The following is a 24,231-nucleotide window of genomic DNA, read 5'->3' as shown; positions in this document are numbered from 1 at the left end:
CTGACCCTCTCAAGTTTCCTTGCCAGTTGGAACATGGAGGATCCCAAGACTTCCTCTTCCCATGTAGTTCCCACTATATCATTGACTTCTTGGAAAACAAAACACCAATGTTCTATCTGATATGGCCTATTAGAAGTTGTGGACATAGGCCTATCCATATAAAAAATTGATGCATGGTCAGAGTACAGAATTGGCTCATGTATAATCCTCCCATCCGGAGAGTGTTCGAACCATTCCTCTCTGATATATGCCCGATCCAGCCTTTCTAGAATCAGATATCCCCCCTCTCTTTTGTTGCTCCACGTGAACCTTGGACCCGAGAAGGGGACTTCTGACACATTGCTACTGAATCTCCAATCTAGGAAAGCTTCAATTCCTCTTATTCGACTTGACCCTCCTAGTTTATCACTCCCACTCTCCACTTGATTAAAATCTCCAATTACCAACACATTCTTAAATTCATCTAAAAACCATTATAATTGCTCCCATACTATCTTTCTATTTTCTACTTGAGGTTCGCCATAAAAAAACAAAATGTACTTTATACTACCATTTGATTCATGAGTCTTACATAGGATCATATTTTTTGTGGAGTACAGACAATCAACTACAACATTTGACCAACATAAAACTAAAAGACCCCCTCTACTACCATCCGAATCCCATCCAAAAGTGGTAGTAGGACCTAGACAACTTAACCTAGAAGCCGCTGAAACATAATCCATCTTAGTTTCTGAAACAAATAAAAACATAGGTAACTTAGTACGATAGAGCCACACTAGGTAAGGAACTGCAAGGGTGTGTGGATCATTTAAACCCCTGCAATTCCAGGCCACGATATTCATAAACCCGTCGGGGGCTGAATAGGAGCAGCCACCTCACCCTCCGTAGTAATTCTAATCGAGTCGAAGATAGACACCTGTAGGTCGATGTCCATGTCATCTCTCACCTCCCTATAAACCGAATTCACTTCTTCACTTTTCTGTCTTTTTGGCAACCTAGACAAAGAGGGTTGAACACCTTGGGGTCTCTTGTTCTTGCCCCGCATTCGAAGATCATCGTCTATATCAACCCCGAATTCTTTTGCCATGTCAGGATCGGAGATGGCCTTTGAATCAAACCTACATCTACCATTCTCATCCTTCAACCAGATTGTAAAACCTTCCTTTTCGGACCATCTATGAAGCCTTTTGAGCCTCTTCCTTTCAACCCACTCATAGTCTGTTTCGCTAAATCAGACCGAGTCCCCTTCGTACGAATGAGGGTAGTGCACTACTGCCTCCCTAATTCTTTTTCTGGAATTGGCATTGTCATCATAGTTAAATAATTCCGTAAAATTAAAAGAGCTTAAATGCGATACCGGAGTAGTAGGCGGATCAAATTCTGTTAGAGGCATATTCGGCAATCCTCCTAAGTCACTTGGAGATAACCGAAGAAAGGGTGTCAAAGGAGCCCTTATAGTACGGTGTATCTCCTGTATTTCCGATCTCCTAGCCCTTCAAATACCCAGGGACAATATTGTGCTTGCCTTGATAATTTGCGCATATTCATCATCTACTTGCTGTTCGAAATCCTCCAATCTTCTAGTAGTCATTATTGAAGGACTTTCCAGCCATCCATGTGCCTGATTAGTGACTGGAACTGCCAGATCTAGCCCCGAGTCTCTTCAATTCCTTGTAGAGTTACTTCCTGTCTATCAACCACTGCTGGAGTAGAAGCCCACTCTAATATTCCAAGAGTATGAGATAGAGTTCCAGGCCCTCCCCTTTCACGGTGCTCATGCCTTGTCGAGGAAGGCTCTCCTACTTCAAATATCGAGTCCTTGAAGAGCTGTCTGGCCAGAGGTTGAGGAGTGCGTGCTCCTTGCATTTCCAGATTCCTAACCTCCCCTTGTCTACTCACTTCCTCAAGCTGGATTGACACAGGAGCTTGGGCAGCCTCACATTGTGGCCTCTCGCCTCCCTCCCGCCTAACACACTCATTGTTTTCCCCTTCATTGTTGAAAGCTGCAACATGTTGCATAAATTCTGCATAAGGGTCGCCATTCAGGCCCAAACGCCTTCCTAGCGAAAGAGAAAGATCTGGTCTCAGCTGTTCCACCTCCCGTTCCACCAATTCCGAACCCTCATTCGACCAATCTTCCCTACCCGAGTGAAACTGATCACTCTCATCACTTTCTTGGCTTGAAAAAGAGTCTTCATACGGATGCCCTTCTTCAAACCCTCTATCTTCTCTCGGACCTCTCCCATACATCGGAGAGCCTTCTGGATTTTCATAAGGCCGAAGATCCAAGCCCGTATTACGAAACCTGTACCAATCCGGGAGGCCCCGAATAAGGTTGGAGTAGAAAGGATACTCGGTTGGTCCATATAGCACCCGTAGACCATCTGCTTCCACCTCACTTAGTTTACGCCTTACTCTCCTTCTTGCCACTAACGCATGGAGTGAACACCTTGAAGTAGCATGTCCTGCACAACCACACAACTTACAAAATCTGTAGATACCCTCATATCGGAGATAAACCCAGATTACTTTGTTTCCTTCCAAGGATATGAAGCACCCTGGGATAAGAGGTATAGATAGATCAATTAGGACTCGGGCCCTAAGTTCTGCATGTATGAGAAGCTCTTCCCCTTCATGCTCCACCTCTTCAATGTATCCTACGTGCCGTAGGATCTGTCTAGCCCAACTCGTTGTTAAGTATGCAAGCGGCAAACCAAAAATTCTTACCCATACCCTAGTCAGGGTGAAGTTCATGTATTGAGGTACAAGGTCAACTTGATACCTCCTCAGATTTATGATCCGTCTGTCTATGATTGTAGTGCTTGCAAGTATGAGGCCCTCTAGATCTTGCTCATCAAAGCACTCAAACAAAAAGTATGGGCCTGATATGTGAACCTTTATCACCCCCTTCCTTATCCAACGCAATGTTACAATGTGTTGAACGTAGTGTTTAGAAGGGGGATGCGGTCCGATGAATAAACTAATCATACACGAGTTAAAATTAATAGAGCCATTTGCCAGATCAAAGTTTCCTGGTGGGGGGATAAGGGGTCCCCCGCGCATATTCCTAGCCTGTTGCTCATCATGAGGGTTTGGAGGCAGACGTGAAAAAGAAATTAGTGATTTATGATAAGGGAAGAATGAAGCAGACTGCCAGACTAGCAGCCTTAGAGAGTAGAAGAGAAGAAGAGGGAAGCAGAAAGGATTGAATTGATTAGAATTGAAGGAGAACCTGAATAAGCTCAGAAAATTTATAACCTAACTTGAGTCCTTGGAATTTGAAACATCACACGCATGGGGAGCAAGAGGCGAGTAAAAACAGGCCCCTAATTGGATAGCCGCCTACAGCTATGTAATGCCTGCACCATTAAACGGTTTGCATTAACTGAGATGAGCTGATTGGTTGGGGAAATGGGACGAACTGCTACTTTCCTATTGGAAAACGAAAAGCTGGGAAAAGGTTAAAGCCTTTTTAGTAGAACGAGGCAGCTAAAGCATTCCCAAGATATTGATCCAATTGGAAAACTAAAAGGCCGAATAGAAGCTTAGCAACTCCAATAAGTTAAAGATATTCCTACCACCTAGAAGGATAAAGTGGATAATCTGCAGATTTGAAGCATGCAATATTTTTTGCAGAAACAGGCAACCCTAGTTTGCCTAAAGAAACTCACCTTTAGTGAGATAAACTCTCGTTTTTAGAGAGAGAAAAACTTATCCATTAACTTTCACTTTTTAGCTGACAAAACAATAGCATGTGAAGAAGAAGACTCATTCCCCTTCTTTCCTTCCATCACAGCAGAAGGTTGAGCATTTTTCGCATTCCCATCTATTATTTCATTTACATTCTCAACAGTAGAAGGTTTCTTTTTCTTAGCGATAGTTTTCTTTTTCAATCCTTTTTTTTGGAATCCAAGCATCTTTATCAAATTCAACATCTTTAACAACCTCTCTTCGTTTTCCTTTATCTCTGTTAGTATCATCATCAATCATTTTGCTTCCACCATCAATATGTTCTTCTGCTTCATCATCGAGATTGATATATGTTATAAAGTTAACAAAACAAATAAGCTAAATAAGAATAAGCATACCAAAAACACGCAAGTATATAATTATATATACACTTATCTTCATTTTTATCTAGCAAACAATTATAATATAGCAAACTAATAACTTAAATAATAATCATTGTCATTGATATAGTGACCTTTTTCAGTTACATAAGGAACTAATGATATAGTAACTTTTATATTGATATAGGGACCAACATTTTATAGTATTAGGAGACTATCACTACAGATAAATACGGAATTACTATCCTACTGCTTGAAGTCTTTGGACTTCCATCTGTAGACAAAGCCTAGCAAAATTAATCTGAAAGTAAATGAAGGCTTTTTAGAGGGTGGTCATCATGGAAGTCACCTTTCTTAATTTAAGAGGGGTCCATCTTTATTTTAACTTACACCAGTGAAATGATTAATTGTAGTTAACTTTTCTCATGTACTTATATCTAACATTGATTTCTTTGCATCCATAACTCTACAATTCCTGGTTACACAATTCTTTTAGCTAGCAAGTTGACATCAAGGATGGTCCTTGTATAAAATATGCAACTGATCAAACAAATTTAGGACTCTTGCACCCAATTCACCTGCAGCCTGAATACATGATAATCCAATGTTAACTAAGGAAAAAATATGGTGACCCTGATTTATAAATTTAAAGCCATACTGATCATACTATAAACAACCTAAAGTGCATAAAAAATCAATATAAAGTTTTATGCAACTTCTGTATCCTCTCACACACCATCGCACAATCAGTCTGGTATGTTCACTAGATATACCAAAAAAACGCAAGCGTATAATTATATATACACTTATCTTCATTTTTATCTAGCAAACAATTATAATATAGAAAACTAATAACTTAAATAATAATCATTGTCATTGATATAGTGACCTTTTTCAGTTACATAGGGAACTAATAATATAGTAAATTTTATATTGATATAGGGACCTACATTTTATAGTATTAATAAACTATCATAACAGAAGCAACTAGCTATATTAACAGGTGTTACTAGTTAGTATTGCTCAATAATTAGCTGCCTCCAATATAGGCCCATTTTAGTCCCTCATGGTTAACTTTTAGTATTGCTCAAAAATTTGCTTTCCAAACATTATATTAACAGGCGTTACTAGTTAGCTCCAGTTCAACCCCTACATATGAATCAAGAATTACACAATTTTCAACACTTTTTTTTTAAATGAAAATTAATACTATCACTAAATAAAAAGTTGACAGACATTAATGTAGTATAATCCAATACATTAAAATCATATAATTCAAAAAATTGAATATTAAGGTATAATAATCCAAAAATCAAACATTCATCATACCTCCTATATCTTGCAAATTAACTCCTGTTGAGCTTCGAGGGCCTCTCCTTTTTTAAAAAGTCGCACCACCTCTAGTTCTCACCATATAATATAATCTAATCCAAATCGAATGAAAATGAACAAAAAGTGAGAAAATATACAACAACGCATACCATGATAAACTTTGTGGAAGTTGTGGACAGAGAACAATAAGATGAAATGGAGCAGCAGAATAACAGAGACAAATAAAAGAATAAGTAATTTAATAATTTACAAGAGAATAACAGAGACAAATAAAAGAATGACCAAAGAATCCACCAGTCTACATTAAAGGCTACAATGCAAATCCTTTCACAATATTTCAACAGATGTGAACAAAGTAAAGTTTCCATAGATATTAGGCAGAAGAATCCACTGCTTGTATAAGCATACATTCTTTCAAATTGTTCATCATTCTCGAAACAATTAGGACAACTAACAGTCGTTCTATTTAACTCCAAAGTATTATTCTCAAGTAACAACTTCTATCCTACTTGAAATTCCTTCACACCTCAACCACATATTACTCTCACTATAACTAATATCGCGCTATCGTCTTCTTCGTAAAAAGTTAATTCCTCACCAGTAAACTCAAACGCAACACTCGAAAAATTCGCTCATTTGTACAACAAAATTCTTCTTCAATGATATAATTAACTGTTCCAAACTCTCACTAATTCACTCACAAATCCACTAAAAACACTTCAAATTACTCAAAATTCGCCTAAAATTTAACGTAATTTCATTTTTCCGATTCTACTTCTCATTTTCACTGAGAAAATCAAATCAAAGTTCCTGCAAAATTCCACAAAATACAATAACATAACAAGAACACATAAATTAAAACATCACGAATCAGAATTAAACATTAAAGAAGCCCTAACATCAGACATTACACGGAAAACCTAATTTTCCAAAAAAAAAAAACCAAAAAAAAAAACATAATCAGATCGAACCTCCAAAAATACCTTAGTCGCTTCTCTTGAAACTCGGATCCACCAAAACTCGACCCGCCTTCTTCCTTCTGCCGCGTTTAGAGAGAGAACGAAGAGAGAGAAACACACACAGTAGAGAGAGAAAACAGAGAAGTTGGTTGAAGAGAAAGAAAGTAGGAAAGAGAAGAGAGAGGAGAGAGAAAATAACGTGTGAAAATTAAAAGGGAGAGAGAAATTAAGAGATGTTTGAAAATAAGGGGAAAACAAATCTCAGCCATAAGATATGATGTACGACCCATATTAAAAGTTTTCAATTTTCAGTTTACCACTTGTTTTTACATGATCCTATTCCAATTGGGAAGTTAGTGTTTCAATCTTGCCTTCCTATGGTAGATTTTCCATCACCGCCTCTTGCCTTCCTCCCAATAAAAATCATCACAAGATTCCAATTGGGAAGTTAGTGTTTCAATCTCAATCTAAAAGGTGAGTTCTTGAATTTAATAAATTATACTACCTCTGTTTTTTATTAGTTGACACGTTTTGACTTTAGCACTATTTACACACTTACCTTCGACCGTGTTTTGTGATTTATATGTAATAAAATATACAGTGATGTGGGATCTTGTTAGAATCGTCACAGTATATATTTTCTAAATATCAAATTTTTATAATTTTTGCTTATCGGAAATTAAATATATTAATGATTGAATTTGTGCACTGGCAAACGTGATTAAAGAATTGTGTCAACTAAAAAGAAACGGAGGAAGTGTCATTGTTTAAATTCAATTTAAGTTTGTTATTCTTGAATTTCAATATTAGTAAAGGGGATTAATCTAGTATTCATATGAATCAAATTACAACTTTACAACCCATTCCTCTCTAACCCACTTTGCATTTGATCACTCAAACTGTGTCAATGCTAAATAGCCCAAATCAACACGGGCCGTGCACAACCTTAACTCTCCATTCTTCACAGAGTTCAGTCTTCACACTACACCAAAACAAATTCACACCACTCCCAACGCACTCTCTCACATACTCAAAAAAGAGAGAAAAAAAAAAAAGAAAAGTCAGAAAAATGTCTTGTCTAGTCTTCTCTGATGTCAGTCAACAACCAAACACATTTTCACCAACATATCTTTTTCAAATATTTTTTTGTACGTCGCTTTCTCCTTCGTATAAAGAGCGCACCACCACCCCGTGCAAAATTTATTTCATTTCCCCCTTTTTTTTAGCTCTCCACTATACTGTACTTCACTGCTTCTTTCAAATTTCAATGGGGCAAATTTTCCTCACTTTTCCCTCTTTTTAGGGTTAGGGTTCTTCGTCAATTTTATTTTTCGGCGATTTTTTGAGGAAAGTAGTAAAAATGGAGTCGGAAGAGTATTACAGGAAGAAGGAGAGAGCTGCTTTGCTTGTTTCTTTGATAATGGCGTCGATTTCTTTGGTTTCTTTGCTCGTTGCTTTTAGTTATTATTGCTACATTCGTAACAAAGTCTCTAAACGCTCCAATCTTCAGCAAAGTATGTTACATTTTTCTGATTTTTTTTTATATATTTATTTACATTTTGGTTTTGTTTATTTGCTCTGTTTATCTGAAATTTGTTCTAATTTTTCGTAAATTTGTTCTAATTTTTCGTAAATTTGTTTCCTTTTTTAGCTTTTTAGGACCTAATTGAGTTTAATATGTATGTGTAAATTCAGCTTTTATTTATTTTTTAGTTTTATTTAATCTGTTTATTTATTTATGATTATTTTTTTTAACTAATGTATATTGTATACGAAGTATAATGTTTACATGTGAAGTGGAAGCAGAAGAATGAATGTTTAAAAAATATGGAGTATTAAGGAAAAAAAAATGATTAGGTGTAATTTTATAAATAATTAGTTATGTAAGAGAAAGTCAATTAGAGGGAGTGGAATTGACGTCTTTGCTGAGTGAACTGTTATGCAAATGAACAACAACTAACTGGTGGTTGTGTTTTGGCCTTTTGGTTGTAAGGAGAGTTTTTGTTGTGGAAATGCTGGGTTGCTCGGGTGTCTGGAAAAGCCGGGTACCTGGAAAAACCAGAGTATCCAGTTGAAAATAAGGTAGTAGGAGGAAGAACATACTGAGGGAAAATGACTGATTTTGGTTTGTTCTGCTTGGTGAAGATTTTCTAGTTCTTGGTCTAAGTTGAAGTGCCAAATTCTAAGTTCTTGTTGGACTGTCGAGGATCCAACACAGGTACTTGAGATAAAATGATGAGTGATTAACATATGCGTAGTGGGCTAGTGTCACATTAATGATTTCTGCCCTCTGTCTTGGTGTTTATGCTTTCATCTAGAATATTGAACATCGGAGTGAATTAGCATGGATTTTTGGAAAAGGAAGGCAAACTAATCTAGTCCCTTATCGATTTTGGATTAATGGATTGTTTAGATAAACAAGACCTTTCTGTTAGCTGCTGGAAGTAGATTTTTGGTGCTAGCATGAAGTATTTAAAGACAATTTAGAAGCTGCATTTGATCCCGATTCTTAATTTTGACTCAAGAGTCTCATCTGTCAATAAAAATACTTAAAGTTACTAAAGTCTCATATATGTGAAAAGATTATGAGCTCTTTCTTATTTTAATTTTATTTGCGCTGGGATATGGAAGTAGGAATTAAAAGCTAAAAACCTCTGTGTTTACGTGTCTCTAATTCGGATGCAGATAAATGTTAAACACTTATTCATCACACACTTATTTTGGTAGAAATTTTCTTTCTTCAGCCTGACATCTTATTCTTTTGCCTAAGTGGGGCATTTCCATATGTCTTTCAATTGTGTATTTGAAGGACTTGACAATGATGACATAAGTGGGCTATCAAATTCGACTCTTGAAGTTGCTTGTGAGAAGGGATTACAAGTGTTTACATTCAAGCAGCTCAATTCCGCGACTAGTGGTTTCAGCAAGTCAAATGTTATAGGGCAAGGTGCATTTGGTTCAGTGTATCGTGGAGTACTTAATGATGGGAGGAAGGTTGCTATTAAATTGATGGACCATGCTGGAAAGCACGGAGAGGAGGAATTCAAAATGGAGGTTTGCTCTCTATGAAGTATAACCAATAATCAACCCTCTTTTCTTTCTAGCTATTACCATTTGATGTTTGATTGGTCACTTTTATATGCAGGTGGAATTGCTGAGCCGACTTCGCTCCCCATATTTGCTTGGTTTGGTTGGTCACTGTTCGGATAGTAATCATAAGTTGCTGGTTTATGAGTTCATGGCAAATGGTGGATTGCAAGAGCACCTGTACCCTGCTAGAGGTATGTATATCAGTATATGGCCTTTTTAATTAGGTTTTTCCTTTCCAACATTCGTTGCATTATGTGGGTAAAGGGATATGGCTCATTGTAAAAAATTTAAAATTCAACTTAAACTTTTCTTTTCTGCTTTGTTCCTTTTTATCTGAACTATGTCATCATTTTCTTTACTCATGTATATCTTATGTAGTTATATCATCTTCTTTAATCTTTCTTGTAGTGCGGATTTATCCTTTGTCTTGATATCTCCAATGACTTCTGAGTCTTCTGTATTGTGATGTAGATTTTGCTCTTTGTTTTACTTTGTTTTGTTTTGTTTTTTTTTTTTTTTTTTTATAATTAATACTTAAGCCAATCTATCAGTCTAATATTTTGTTAGTGATTGGGTCAAAAATGTAGTGCTTGTCACATATTCACCACTGGCCCCAATGTCCCTCCCTATAAGAAACGATACTTCTGATGACATTTTAGAAAGCCCTTACCTTGGGAAACTTTTCTCATCGATAAACTGTCACAGTGAGCTTATCTCTAGAGTGTTTATTAGATCCATGTACTTTTCCTTTAACAGTTGAACCAGAAAATGGTAGTACACGAGTCATATAGAAATCAGTTTATCGACAAGAAAAGTTTCCCAAACTGATTCTTGCTTGCAATGGCCTATTTTTCTTCTGTGATTTGTGAGCATTGTGACCAATAAAGAACTACAATAATATCTATGATGGACATGCGTAAAGTTTTTGGAAATAGTTGGAACAGAGTTGTTTTCACATTCTATAGTCCTTAGACTGGTGAAGTTAATATTGATTGTGTCAATACGGACAAGTTGCAGGGCGTTCTGTTTTCTTCGATAAAGTCTCGATGCTTATAAGTCTGTGTCGTCCATAGCCCGTTTTAGGTCTAGAGGCTTTGTTGTCTACTTGTCTATAACCTGTTTTAGGTCTGAATCTCTTAAATTCAGAACACTGCTATTTTACTGTGCCATTTAGAGACATCACAGTTTTTTATGCTAGAATATACTCTTTGTTCTATATATGGTGTTAACTTATTTATTTATATTGTCCTGTGCTTCCTTGAAGTGAGGTTTGAATGTGGTTATCTTACATGTTCAAAATCTCTGTTTAGGTTCAAATGCTTTTCCTTCCAAGTTGGATTGGGAGACACGGTTGAAAATTGCTTTGGATGCTGCAAAAGGGTTGGAATATCTCCATGAACATGTGAGCCCACCTGTGATTCACAGGGATTTTAAGAGCAGCAATATTCTTCTCGACAAGAACTTCCATGCCAAGGTTTCTGACTTTGGATTAGCTAAGCTTGGGCCTGAGAAAGCAGGTGGACATGTATCCACACGAGTCCTGGGCACCCAGGGTTATGTTGCTCCTGAGTAAGGGCCACACTATCTTTTCTTAGTTAGAATTTTGTCCTGGTCAGAATAAGTTCATCTCTGAATTTGCGAATAATATATTTTTCTGTAATTGTTATATATATATTTTATAATTCTTTATGTAGGTATGCATTAACAGGACATTTGACCACAAAATCAGATGTATACAGCTATGGGGTTGTCCTCCTGGAGCTGCTTACAGGCAGGGTACCAGTTGACTTGAAGAGACCTCAAGGTGAAGGTGTCCTTGTGTCTTGGGTAAGTTTTATACTCTTCTTAGTTTTATCACATATATAGCGGACAACTGGAGGATTCATTGGCAACAAGTAGCATCTTAAATAAAATTTTACCTATCCAAATTTGATATTTGGGTGCATATTGGGAATTCGAGTAGCTTCAAGGGAACAAGTGTGAGGTACAAAGTGTTTTTTTTGTTGTTGCGGCCCTATTGATCCATTTAGTCTTGAAAACTATGAAAAGTGAAAATGTGATCCAAATTACCATATTGGATAGGTCCGTTGTTTTATATTGGTCTCTTATTTATAAACAAGTGCTTGGAAAAATACCTTCTTCTATTTTGATGCATCTGCAATTTCATCACACTGCCTTTATTCGATTTGACTAACTGATTCATCCTCTAATATCTGTGTCTTTTGGAATTGTTATGGACAAAAGGCATTGCCAAAGCTCACTGATAGAGAGAGAGTTGTACAAATCATGGATCCAGCGCTGGAAGGTCAGTATTCGATGAAGGAGGCTATCCAGGTTGCTGCTATCGCAGCAATGTGTGTGCAGCCAGAGGCTGATTACCGACCACTTATGGCCGATGTTGTACAGTCTCTTGTTCCTTTGGTGAAGCTACAAAGATCAACTTCAAAGGTCGGCGGCTGTTCTAGCTTTCATGCACCCAAGTCTCCTACAGCTACTAACAATGTCATTAAATGTAGCGACACTCTATTGACCGAGTCCTAATTATTCAAATGCAATCGTAGGCAGCTTTGTTCACCAACAATTATGGGGTTGAGGATATTTGTATGTAGTATTAACTGAGAGATATCCCAACCAGTGGTACTAATTAGAAGGCATGTATCTATTAATCTAATACACACTTTGACTTGTAAGTTGTAACTCGTTCTTGTATCTTTGTCAGGATAAGGAATTCAAATCTAGGTCTTATTATGATATTATGGGATAATGACATTGATCTATATCCTGGCTAAGCTACGTACTAATTGGTAACTTCCTTTAGCTACATGCCCAAAATCCTTTTCGTTAAGCTACCTTTAGCTACATCCTTTCCTTTAAGTATGAAATCTATCTGTCAAGATTTGACCAAAAAGGAAAAAAAAAAAAAAAGCTGACAAAATTATGGTTTCAGGTAAAATAAATAAATTAATTAAGTGGGAATGCATGTAATATTTTTGTCTGCAAATACTATTTATTCAAAAAAAAATCTGGGCCGAAGCTCTGGTGTCCACCTTAAAAGAGTAACATATTAACATCCCTCTTCCTTTAAAATTAGAATAAAGATAATTTAAAAAACTAAAGCCAACCAATCAGCAAAGAAAAAAAATAAAATAAAAGAAGACTTAATAAATTATTAATCAATCAACAAAACATAAAAATTAATTACTTAAATTAAGTCCAAAAATAAATATTCTTACAAAAAAAAGTCCAAAAATATATAAATAATCTATACAACTAAAATCATCTTCCATAAACTATAAACTTACATTCAGATTATATTTTACTAACTTTGATATTACTTCATATTTTATTCTCCGCATTAGTGTTGAGGTTCATATTTCGATAATGAAATATTTTCAAACACGTTTATACCATATAAATATATATATATATATATATATATATATATATATATATATATATATATATTATTTAGTCGAGGTACCTATTTAGGGTAAAAAATTCCCCAACACGTGATCCAATCTCACAGTGACACGTAGCCTAATTAACGGACGACACATGTCCCTGTAGGAAGATGACACGTGTGAAACATAAAGAGCAACTGAAATGAGAGAAAAGGACCTCCTTGCATCAGGAGGCCCAAATCCCGAGAAAGCCGCAAAACGGCGCCCCCTTTGGACACATGCCTTCCCCTGATTGCGCCGCCAATCAGAGCACACTATTCTAGGTCATTAAACTTAGAGGAGCACGCCTTCCCACCCCTATAAATACCCCAATTATTTATGATGGGAGGAGTGGATTAAGACATATCATTCTAAGAGCTCTAAAAGCTCTAACTTCTCTCTACTTTCTCTCTCTACATTTATTCCGTTTCCGATCACTAACTTGATCGTTGGAGGCGAATATTCCGTAAAACAGAATATTCGTTATTTTGCAGGTGTCCGCGTCCATCCGGCCGAGTTCAAGACCAGTATCCCGAGGGATTCCAAAAAACCACGAAACATTTGGCGCCGTATGTGGGGATACTCGTCTGAAATGGTTAAAGATGGTCAGACACCCGGTCCTGATGAGGACAGACATGTAGAGAATCTTATTGCTACAATCAACACAAGCTATCCTCTGACTACTTCTTTCCATGAGGCCGAGGATCCTCTGGTGACTTCTGGTTCCTTGAAGGCCGCTTTGAGCAAGCTCCGAAGGGAGCTTGAAAGTAAGATCCTTTCTTCTTCTAGACAGCCGTCCAGGAGAGAAGGAGAAGGCATTCAAAAGAAAATTCAAAGCAAGGCGGCCAATGTAGAGGATGCTTGGAATACCCCATTCCGACGACATGCAAGGTCACCAAGGGTGCCTCGGACAAACTTGTCCAGGCTCCTTGAGAAAACGTAGGCAGTTGGGGGGCAGATCGGGCAGCCTCTGAGGCACCCACCCGAGCCGTCTCAATGCTGGAAGGATGCGAGGGATTATCTCCGGTACAAACGCCAGGAGCGGGCACACTACTCGGACACTGCCTCCACTTCTACCATGCCGGATGATTTCTCAAACCACACCCTCTCCAAGCATACCAGCTCGGCCAGGACCACCAGAAGTCAAGCTCACCATACTCCAACTCCAGTTCCTCTAACTCAACCACTCCAATACTAGATGCCCCAGAACTATGGCACAATTTTGCCGCTTGCTCCCCCTGTCTTTGGACAGTACGGGTAGTATGGCCAGCCGTACGACCAGGCAGCATACTTGGCCGGTCCGGCCACACAACCTCAGCCCATTGATTGGCAAATGCCGCTTGTTAAATCTTGGTGACAAGCCGCCTCCGTTTTCTCAAGAAATTTTCAACTCTCCCCAACGAGCAAAAGTAAAGAGCGTACTTGTGGGTGCCTATCATGGTACGGGCAACCCAGAAGAGCACGTCACCTCGTACAGAAACCTGATGTACCTATAAAGTGTGGATGATGCCACTTGGTACAAATGCTTTCCGGCAACCCTCAAGGTGCAAGACTGGTTCAACAGTCTGCCAGGCGGATGCATCAACTGTATTACAACTCTCAGTCTGTTATTTGTTGGAAACTTCTCCTATAATATTCCACCTCGAAAGACTAGTCTTAACTTAGTGACCATTGCCCAAAGAAAGAATTAGGGGTTGCGCTCGTACGTCCAGAGGTTCAATCAGGAGAAAGCTCAAATTCAGAATCTGCCGGATGAAATGGCCTACTCGGTGTTCCTTCGTGGTTTAAGGCATAATGGTTTCAATTTTGACTTGTTTAGGAAAAAGATTCGGACATACGCAAGTGTTTTGCGTGAGGTTGAATCATATATAGAGGCAACTGATTTTTGTTCTCTTACGAAATTAGAAGAGCCAGCTAAGGGGGCCGAGAAGAAACAACCTTCTTAGCAAGACTCGGTCGGCTAAAAGAAGGAAGGAAGCATCAAAAGAAAAGAAGCCTAAGTGGCCGACTGCCAACAGACGAAATAAAAAAAAAACAAGAAGTACGAGCCCCAGTATGAGTACAACAAGGATTGCTATTCAATCTTGATGGAGATCAAAGACAAGTTCGAGTTCGAGAAGCATCAGCCTTTGAGAGGGCCGACATAATACAGAAATAAGTACAAGTACTGTCACTACCACAAAGATGTGGGGCATGACACGAACAACTGCAACAATCTGAAGAGATTGCTTGATAAGCTTGCCGAGAAGGACATGCTCAACCCATATGTTCTGAAGTCCAAGTTCACCTACTCTCAGACGGACAACCAATCTTAGAAGAAGAAAAACAAAGAAACAGATGATGGAAACATCACTGATTCAGGGTTCGTAGCCATTATATCAAGAGGCTTTGCTGTAGGCAGCCCGACCATGAAAGGAATTAAGCAAGATGCTTGGAATTTTGAGAATGTGATGCACACTAAAGGGGTGAAGGCGGAACCCTTTCCAAAGGTGACAGTCAGCGAGGCAGACAGAGGTCCGATCAAAGTCCCTAACAATGACCCCATGGTGTTCATCTAGAAGGTTGCCAATTTTAAAGTGGGGCGAGTGTTGATAGATACAGGCAGCTCGTCCGATATAATCAGTTTAGCTTGTTTAAAGAATTTGAATTTTCCAAAGGATGTCCTCAAGGATATTTCCCACCCATTAGTCGGGGTTGGTGGGAGCATTATTCACCCGGATGGACGGATAGACTTGCCCGTCTAATTTGGTCAAAAGGGAGAGGGAAGGGATATGGTCGTCCGCTTCCTAGTCGTTAGAAAACTTACAGGCTACAATGTTATCCTCGGCCGCCCAACTTTGACATCAGCAAAGGCAGTAATCGTCCCACATTTAATGCTGATGAAGTTTGAGCGGTCGGATGGGAAGATAGGCTCCATTCAAGGAAATCAGAAGATGGAAAAAGAATGCAATCAGCTAGCCGTGAAGCCAACAGCTCGTGGACGAGGAAAAACGTTCGAGCAAAACTTAGAAGAAGGGTCACTCCAAGCATACCAGGTCAGCCAGATGCGTAAGTCGATCAACAAAGAGCAAGCATAGCAGCTAATGACCGTCGGCCGGCCAGAAGAGTTTAGGCCACAGCCGGCCAGCGATCATACGGACATAGTGCTTGACCTAGACCAGCCCGGTCGGACGTTCAAAGTGGGCACTATGGCCATGGGCTTGATTGGAGATGACTTCGTGAATTTGCTTAAAGAATTCAGAGATGTGTTTACTTTTGAAGTTCATGAGATGCCGGGTATCAGTCCAGACTTGGCCATTCACAAGCTGGCTGTGAATCTGGCTATGAAGCCTATTCAGCAGAAAAAGAGAAACCATGGTGAAGAAAGGAATCAGGCAGCCGCAGCTGAAGTCAAAAAGTTGCTGGACGCCGGTTTCATTCGAGAATGTCACTATCCTGATTGGGTAGCAAATATAGTTCTTGTGAAGAAGTCGAATGGAACTTGGAGAATGTGCGTAGACTACACCGACCTCAACAAGGCATGCCCTAAGGATAGCTTTCCCTTGCCTAAAATTGACCGTCCGGTTGATTCAACGGCCGGCATGCCCTGATGAGCTTTATGGACGCATACTCTGGATTCCACTAGATTCCTTTGTGGGAAGAAGATCAAGAGAAAACAACGTTTGTGACCGAGAAGGGGCTATATTGCTACAAGGTTATGTCATTTGGCCTGAAGAATGCCCCTGCCACATTTAAGAGACTTGTGAATACGGTCTTCAGAGATCAGATCGGCCGGAACATGGAAGCTTATATTGATAATATGATTGTTAAATCAAAGAGGTCGGCCGACCATCTGAAGGACCTCCGAGACACATTTACCAAACTCAGGCGCATAAGATGATGTTAAATCCAAAGACTTGTGTCTTTGGTGTTGAGTTCGACAAATTTCTCGGATTTTTAATTGATCAGCGCGGCATTGAGGCTAATCCTGAGAAGATCCAGGCGATCTTAAACATGAAATTTCCCAAAACCATAAAATAATTTCAAAGGCTGACTGACTGTTTAGCTGCACTCGACGATTTCTGTCAAGATAAGGGGATAAGTGCCGTTATTTTTTCCAGATTATCAAGAAGAAAGCCGTGTTCGAGTGGACAGAGGAGGCCGAGGAAGCCTTCGTACAGTTGAAAAATCATTTGCATACCCTCCCTCGGCTCGTTAGTCCACTTAAAGATGAGAAGCTATACATGTATCTCGCAATTTCAGATCATTCCTTAAGTGTCGTCCTGCTTGCCGAAAAGGACGACCATCAGATCCCTATGTATTTCATTAGCCACGTTTTGCACAATGTCTAACTTAGGTATCCACCCATTGAAAAGTTCGGCTTGGCATTGTTCATGGAATCAAAGAAGCTAAGGCCATATTTTCTTGCTCACTCGATAGTGGTCAACACTGACCAACAGTTGAAGAAGCCGTTCACAACATTGGAGGCTAGTGGTCGAATGCTTAAATGTGGCTTAGAATTAAGAGAGGGAAGGAGGTGATCACATTCGAACTCAGTAAAGTAATCAAGGGCTAAGCCTTTGCAGATTTCTTGGCCGAAATGACACGGCCGGACTTACAGCCGGCAGAGGATCAGATCTGGAAAGTTTTTGTGGATAGAAGTGCAACAACGACCGGATGTGGCGCTGGTATCATATGTCAATCTACGGAAGGAGACAAATTTGAATATGCGTTAAGATTTCAGTTTCAATCCTCTAATAACGAGGTCGAGTATGAAGCCCTTATGGCCGGCCTTAGAATGTGTAAGGTGGCAAGGGCAACAAAAATTGATGCTAACTCGGACTCTAGCTGATAGTCAGCCAAGTGAATGGTGACAATGAGGCCAGGGAGCCGACCATGATAAAGTATCTACAGATGGTGAAGGATGAGGCCGAGAGCCTAGAGCACTTCACGCTGCAACAAGTTCCCCGGTCCGAGAATCATTAGGCAAACGCCCTCTCCAAGCTAGCTTCCTCGACATCATGTGATACTACAAGATCTGTATTATGGGAAGTCAAGGAAAAGAGGAGTATCGATGCCGAGCCTCTGAAAATCATTGACATAAGCTCCACATGGATGGACGGAAGATGGAGTTCTTCCGGACGACCCAAAAGAGAGCTGGCTGATGAGCTAAAAGGCGGCATGGTTTGAGATGAAGGAGGAGGACTTATTCAAAAAAGTCTTTGTGAAGCCCTACTTGAAATTTATTACTCTCGAGAGAGGGCAGGAGGTGCTAGACGACCTCCACCTAGGGCATTGCAGATCACACGTAGGCGGACGAGCCTTAGCTGAAAAAGTTACCCATCTGGGGTATTACTGGCCGAGTATGAATTCAAACGCCATGGAAATGGTAAAAAAATGTGACAAGTGCTAGAGATTTGCAACCCTCATTCACCGCCCGACAAACAGCTTGTTGGCCATAAGTAGTCCACTTCCCTTTGCAATATGGGGAATGGACATCTTAGGGTCGTATACTCTAGCATTCGGACAGAGGCGATATGTGTTAGTAACTGTTGACTACTTCACAAAGTAGGTCGAAGCTGAGGCCGTCTGAGGGATCAAATGCAGAGATGTATCTGCCTTCATCTGGAAGAACATTATCACACGCTTTGGTGTGCCGCAATCAATGGTGTTCGACAATGGATCGCAATTTGAGACCGGCCAACTCAAGGATTGGCTAAGTGACCAGGGCATAACGTATTGTTTTGCCTCGGTCGGACACCCAAAGGCAAATGGCCTAGTTGAAGCATACAATAAGTTGATCTCCAATGGCATTAAGCGAAAGCTTGAGAAAGTAGGCAGCCTATGGGCTGATGAGTTGGTCAATGTGCTATGGTCCATTCGTATGACAACAAAAAGTTCAACAGAGGAGACCCCATTTTTTCTGGTCTATGGCGCTGAGGCTGTGCTCCTAATTGAGATGTACGAGCCCACTCTACGAGTGATGCTATATGATGAATCGGCCAATTGGTAGGCCGTGAAGACCGCCCTAGACTTCCTTCTAGAAGCTAGGGGCAATGCGGTGCTTAGACACGAAATTTATCGTCTAAGGATGACGAGGGCATATAATCGTCAAGTGTCTAAGCGGCCACTTAAGATTAGAGACTTGGTCTTCAGGAAGATGAAAGCGGTAGGCCGAGCTAATGAAGATGGCAAGCTAACCCCAAACTGGGAAGGGCCTTACCAAATCAGAGAAGAAGTCCGAGATGGTACGTACCATCTTGAAGCCTTGGATGGCCGTCCTATTCCCCGTATATGGAATACGGACAATCTGAAAAAATATTATGTATAAATTTTTTGTACTTAGCCTAAAGTTGTATATAAACCTAGGTCTAAATGGCGAGCAATGTAATTAAAGCCATTCGGCCACAAACAATATAATTTTGACAATATTAATGAAAAAGTCAAACATTGCTATTTATTTTATATGTTTACTGGTTGATAAGCAGAAATGCCGATTGAAAACAATTACAAGGGTGGCTTGCAAGATAGCAGCTCAGCCTCTGAGTAGGGCAGAGCTGAACAAGTAATGCTGCCCAAAAAGAGAAAAGAAGTTGCTTGTAACACAACAGCTCGACGACTACAAGGGCATCATAAAGCGGTCGAGTAGAATGTCTAGCAAGGGCATCCCCTAGTTAGACAACTCGACCATAATAGCTAAAATAGTTGATCACTCTATCCGGCCCTACATCGGTCGGACCGATGAAATATGAGGTAGCCGCAAAATTGCCTAACGTATCTTTACCCAAAAGGGCAAGGACATACCTAGGCGTTCGAGCCCAATAAACACTTAGAAATAATCAAGTTGGAAAACACTTGAAATTTCATGAGTGCGTCCGAGAGATAGCATCAAAGGACGACTCAGCACAAGCCAATAAAGCGGCCGACTAACTAAGATTGATTCAGCATTCACCTAGTCCAAGGGCAATCATTATCATGATTTGATTAACTTACTAGTCGTCATACCCTTTGAGGTATAAAATCTACTAAGTTAATAAAACCTCTTAGAATATGGACTAGGCAAATGCAAAATAAAGGGGCACCCTCAGCAAAAAGCAAAGCATTCGTACGAATAAGCATAAGACATGAAAAATTGCTTGAACAATGCTAAGTATGAATGAAAGTCGAAAGAAACTTCATAAATTAAAGCCGCTCAAAACAGGCGGCAAAACAAAAAAGAGTATATAACAAAACTGCTTAAATAGGCGGCAAAAATCGAAATTGTCCAAAAGAAACAAAAACAAACATAAAGCTTCAACAGCTGCAGAAGAAGAGGAGAGCTCCTCACTTGGCCATCTCCTCGCCACCATCACTAGCGGCCGACTCGCCAGTGGCCGCCTCATCCACCTTAGCCGGCTCCTCATCCTTGGCCGGCTCTTCTTCTTCCTCTTCCTCCTTCTCATCTTCTTCATCATTACTTTGGACAGGGGAGGAGGTAGCGACGAACGGAGGAACAGGCTTCCCGATGGCTCGGTATTCCTCCTTAATGGTGACGTAGTCCAGCTGGCTGGTGAAGCGCTCCAGGTAGTAGCCGATCTCACTAACGTCTACTATCATAGAGAAGGCCTCCTCAAAGAGATTCTTGAGGTGGGTGATGGCTAACTGCTTTATTCGGACCATCTCCCGCGTGGAGATCTTCTTGGGAGCCTTGAGCTGCTCTTTCAGCTCCTCAACTTCCTTCTTGAGGCGCTCGACCTCCTGGTTATGCTCCTCCCCGGCCTTCAGCCCTGTCTCTAGGGCCCCCTTGCTGGTCTCCAGGTCGGCCTTGAGCCTCTCAGAAGCCTCATCCGCCTCCTTCCATTCGGTCGCATGGGAGACTGCCTCATCTCTCTCCTTTGCGAGAGCCTCGTTAGCCAGTCGTTCCCTCTTGAGGGCATTGCCCAATTTGACGATGCCTCAGTCTGTTTGGCTGACTTCTCGGTCACGACATTGAGGGCAGTCTCATGCCGAATCTTCTCGAGGGCCAGCAGCCCGATGTTTTCATCTTGGATCCTCCGGATGTCCTCCAAGGACGACTGGATCTTGCGCCTCTCCCACGGACGCCAGTATTAGAAGGCAAGGAGCCTAAGGAGGAGCTGTGGACGAATTGAAGTAAGTCAGTAAAAGAAAAGGCCAGAAAATAAGCTAAGTGTCAGAGTTTAAAATAAGCTAAGATACCTCAACACAGCTGTTGATCATTGGTCCAAGGTATCCATCATGAATACCCCGAAATTTATCTTGCATTTTAGCCGGGACGACCCTCAGCATGGCCTCCCAGACAACCTTTCGTTTGGCTCCCGTTAGCGAAGAGCCAGGAAACCGAACGTCCATTTCCTCGACAATATCTATGAAAAGCATATGTTAGAAAAAATTGAAATAAAAATAGCCAAAGTCAACAGAAATGGCAGGACGAGTAATATCAGAGAAAGATGGAGGTGCTTGTGGACGCCTTTTCGGAGTAGGAGTAGGAGTTGGCATAGGTTGCTACTCGGCCATCCGAGGAGGAGATGGCAACTCTTCATCTATGTGGAAGCCTGTCAGCTTGGCCCCCAGGTACTCGACATGCGGAGTCGATTCATTGCCCGGCCGTTTGGTTAAGGGACGACTTTCCCTCTTCGTCCTTGCGGACGGTCTCTTCTCGAGCCAATTCTATTACTTATGGCTCTGAGGGCTTGGAGGCCCCACTAGGTTTCAGCTGGGGTTCTTCTCCTTTAAATTGCTCTTTGGCAACCCGCGACCTTGCCCAGTCGCATGCGCCCCTGAAGGGGTCTTGGACGCAGATACTTTGCGAGCTTTGGACGACCGCTCATCCTTTGAAGAGGACGCCAACCGCTTCCTTGCTGGCTTTGGGGTAACTGACTGAAAAATAAGAACAAGGAAAAATAGTTAGATGTGCTGACCAAGTAAAATTGGAAAGTATAACTTTCCTAACATACTTGCTCGGCAAAAATATCAGCCTATTTACCCTGTCCGAGTAAAAGTGGGAAGTATGACCTTTCCAACATATCAACTCGGCCAAGACGAAAAAGGCCAATGCGTCCGAGTAGAAATGAGAAGGATGTCCTCCATTGCATAGCAGCTCGAACACAAAAAAAAATGAGGAAGATAAGAACTGAAAAGAGTTCGTACCCCCTTGGCCGCCTCGTAGCTCTGCATCAGGAGCCTATAACGCTCCAGGTTGAAGTCGTTCATGTCGACATCTCCCTTCTGCTCTGGATCAAGTTGAGACATGGCTCGTTCTGTCAACAAAAAGAACAAAGAGTTAGATGATATTATCATTTGAAATTCATTCAGACGGTCATGGCACAAAAGTCTACCTAGGGCACATTTCCAGAGTAGGCCGAACGATGACATGAAGAGTGGATCCCTAAGCCAGTCGGTTAGGGGAATCCACTTGGGAATAATAGGAACTTGCTTCCCACCTTGGTATACCTTCTTGAATTTAAAATAGTCAAGTTGGTTGGCATGGTCCGGACGGACATGAGGCTTGTACGGCCGGTGATCTCCCCATCCGAGCTGAACAGGCTCAACATTGAACCTGTTCATTTTGTGGTTGAAGCTCCTATCCTTGGTCTTTAGGCGGTAGAACCGATGCTTCTAGTCATGCCACTTAGACGGCTTGTGGAGAACAACCAGGTAGTCCGGACAGGTGTTCAGAACAATCCAGCCGTACGAACCTCCCTTCAGCCGCACCATGTTGTGCATCGCGCAGAAGACCGAGAAGTTGGGGGTGAAGCCCTTCCTAAGGAAAGTCACCAAGTACCTAAAGATGTTAGCCCAGCTGTTCGGCGCCAGCTGGAATAAGGCAATTTGATATTGGTCCAGCAGCTCCTGGACGAATGGATGAAGGGGAAACCGGAGGCTGACCTCTAAGGCGGTCCTATGAACATGAAGCCCCGTCGTTGGGCTCCAGGATCTTCAGAAGTGATCACCGAATTAGAATGTCTAAGTGGCCGGATCTGGAACTCTTCCACAAGCCCAAGGAACCTCTGAAAGTCCTCAAATTTATCATTGAGGAAAGCAAGGGCCATATCACCAATGGGGCAGACGTACGTGTCATCGTAATCAATTGCAAAGCCGCCCTCGTCGGCTCCTTTGGCGTCAGGGTTTTCAGTTCCCTACTCGGCCGTATGTGGTTTGGAAATCCTAGCCGAACCAAAGTCAGAGGACAACACTCTGTCCAATTCAGCCGCCTCGGTCGAACTTCCACCAATCGAGCCTTGCCCTGGCTCGATAACCACTAAACCTTCTGGTACCATAGGGCCTTTTCCCTTATCCTTCTTTCCTCCAGCGTCCGCCTGATTTCTAGATAGAGCGCTACCGGGCAGGGGGGAAGGGAGGTCAACCGACTTAGCAATATGAATGTCATTCCTAGGCCTAGCCGACCTGGTATGTTGAGGAGGGGGTTGTGGCAGATTTTGGACAGGTGCCACAGCGTCCGCCCGAGATGAAGAAGGATGCCTTCAGAAGAAAGCAGCTCGGACGGCATCAAAATCGAGCTGGTATATTGGGCTGGGGGTTGTTCCGGATTTGGTCCGGATGCCAAACTAGAAGAAGTGCCTTGCTGATTTTGGCCCTCTTTAAAAGAGGCGGTCACTTTGATTACGGAGCATGCACTACCACTAGCCATGGTTGTATTTGTGTCCTCCCCGTCCGTGTTACTCGAATCGTAGGGGACTAAAGGGTCCACCAGGCTTCCGTCCGGATTCTTTGGGGCATCATTTTCGTACGTTTGTCTCGTACGCGCCTGTTCGTCTGCAAAGACAGAGAAGAATAGGTGGGGGTGAGTTGGTACGCACTAGAATTGGACCCACTCCATAGAGAAGATGACTCGTCCTCGTCCACTCTAGATTCCTCAGTCCCAGGCGAACGGTCGGCCTTATGAGGAGAAATGGAGGAAGCCGAGTTTTGTGCCAGTTTGTGTTTAAAAAATAAAACAAGTAAGGAAAATAAAAGAAAAAGTTTAAGAAAGAGGAAGCAGGCGGTTACCTCTGTCCGAAAACTAGAGAAGCTTTGAAGATCTTGGATGAAGTTGATCGGAAAACTCAAACTCTTGACCAAAAACTTTAAATACTCGGCGGAGCTATTGAAGATTAACGAAGAAAAATACTTTCTCTCTCTAGCAGCTCTGACTTCTCTCTAGAAAATGCAAAAATCCAAAGTAAGAAAATGAAGTCAAACAAGCCCTATTCATACGCAAGAATTTATGAAGGTAGGACGGTAAAAGTACCTTTCCCTCTTAGAAGCTCATATGATAAACTTTTGAAAAGTTTAACCTAGAAGCTAGAACAGTTAAAAAACCGCTCCGTCATTTCAGAAGGGAAGACGAACAGTCACGCT

General features: G+C 41.2%; 2 protein-coding genes across 3 annotated transcripts; both read left to right on the top strand.

Moving 5' to 3' along the window:
• Positions 1-7,144: 7,144 nt before the first annotated feature.
• LOC110699718 (probable serine/threonine-protein kinase PBL7) lies at positions 7,145-12,205 on the top strand. Of its 2 annotated transcripts, none has more exons than XM_021877243.1 (6): positions 7,145-7,878; positions 9,135-9,418; positions 9,510-9,645; positions 10,765-11,023; positions 11,149-11,281; positions 11,699-12,205. In XM_021877243.1, exons 1-6 carry the CDS (start codon positions 7,725-7,727, stop codon positions 11,993-11,995), a joined length of 1,263 nt encoding a protein of 420 aa, XP_021732935.1. In that variant the 5' UTR covers positions 7,145-7,724; the 3' UTR covers positions 11,996-12,205. The 2 variants fall into 2 exon arrangements, with proteins under 2 accessions (XP_021732935.1, XP_021732936.1); XM_021877244.1 differs by having other exon boundaries at positions 7,150-7,878; positions 9,174-9,418.
• Positions 12,206-18,538: 6,333 nt separating this feature from the next.
• On the top strand, positions 18,539-18,886 carry LOC110699859. The gene has a single exon (XM_021877370.1). It carries the CDS (start codon positions 18,539-18,541, stop codon positions 18,884-18,886), a length of 348 nt encoding a protein of 115 aa, XP_021733062.1.
• The last annotated feature ends 5,345 nt before the right edge of the window (positions 18,887-24,231 follow it).

The sequence above is a fragment of the Chenopodium quinoa genome, unplaced genomic scaffold (genome assembly GCF_001683475.1).
Source record: "Chenopodium quinoa cultivar QQ74 unplaced genomic scaffold, ASM168347v1, whole genome shotgun sequence".
NCBI classification, from domain to species: domain Eukaryota; kingdom Viridiplantae; phylum Streptophyta; class Magnoliopsida; order Caryophyllales; family Amaranthaceae; genus Chenopodium; species Chenopodium quinoa.
This window is presented reverse-complemented; position numbering and strand designations above follow the sequence as displayed.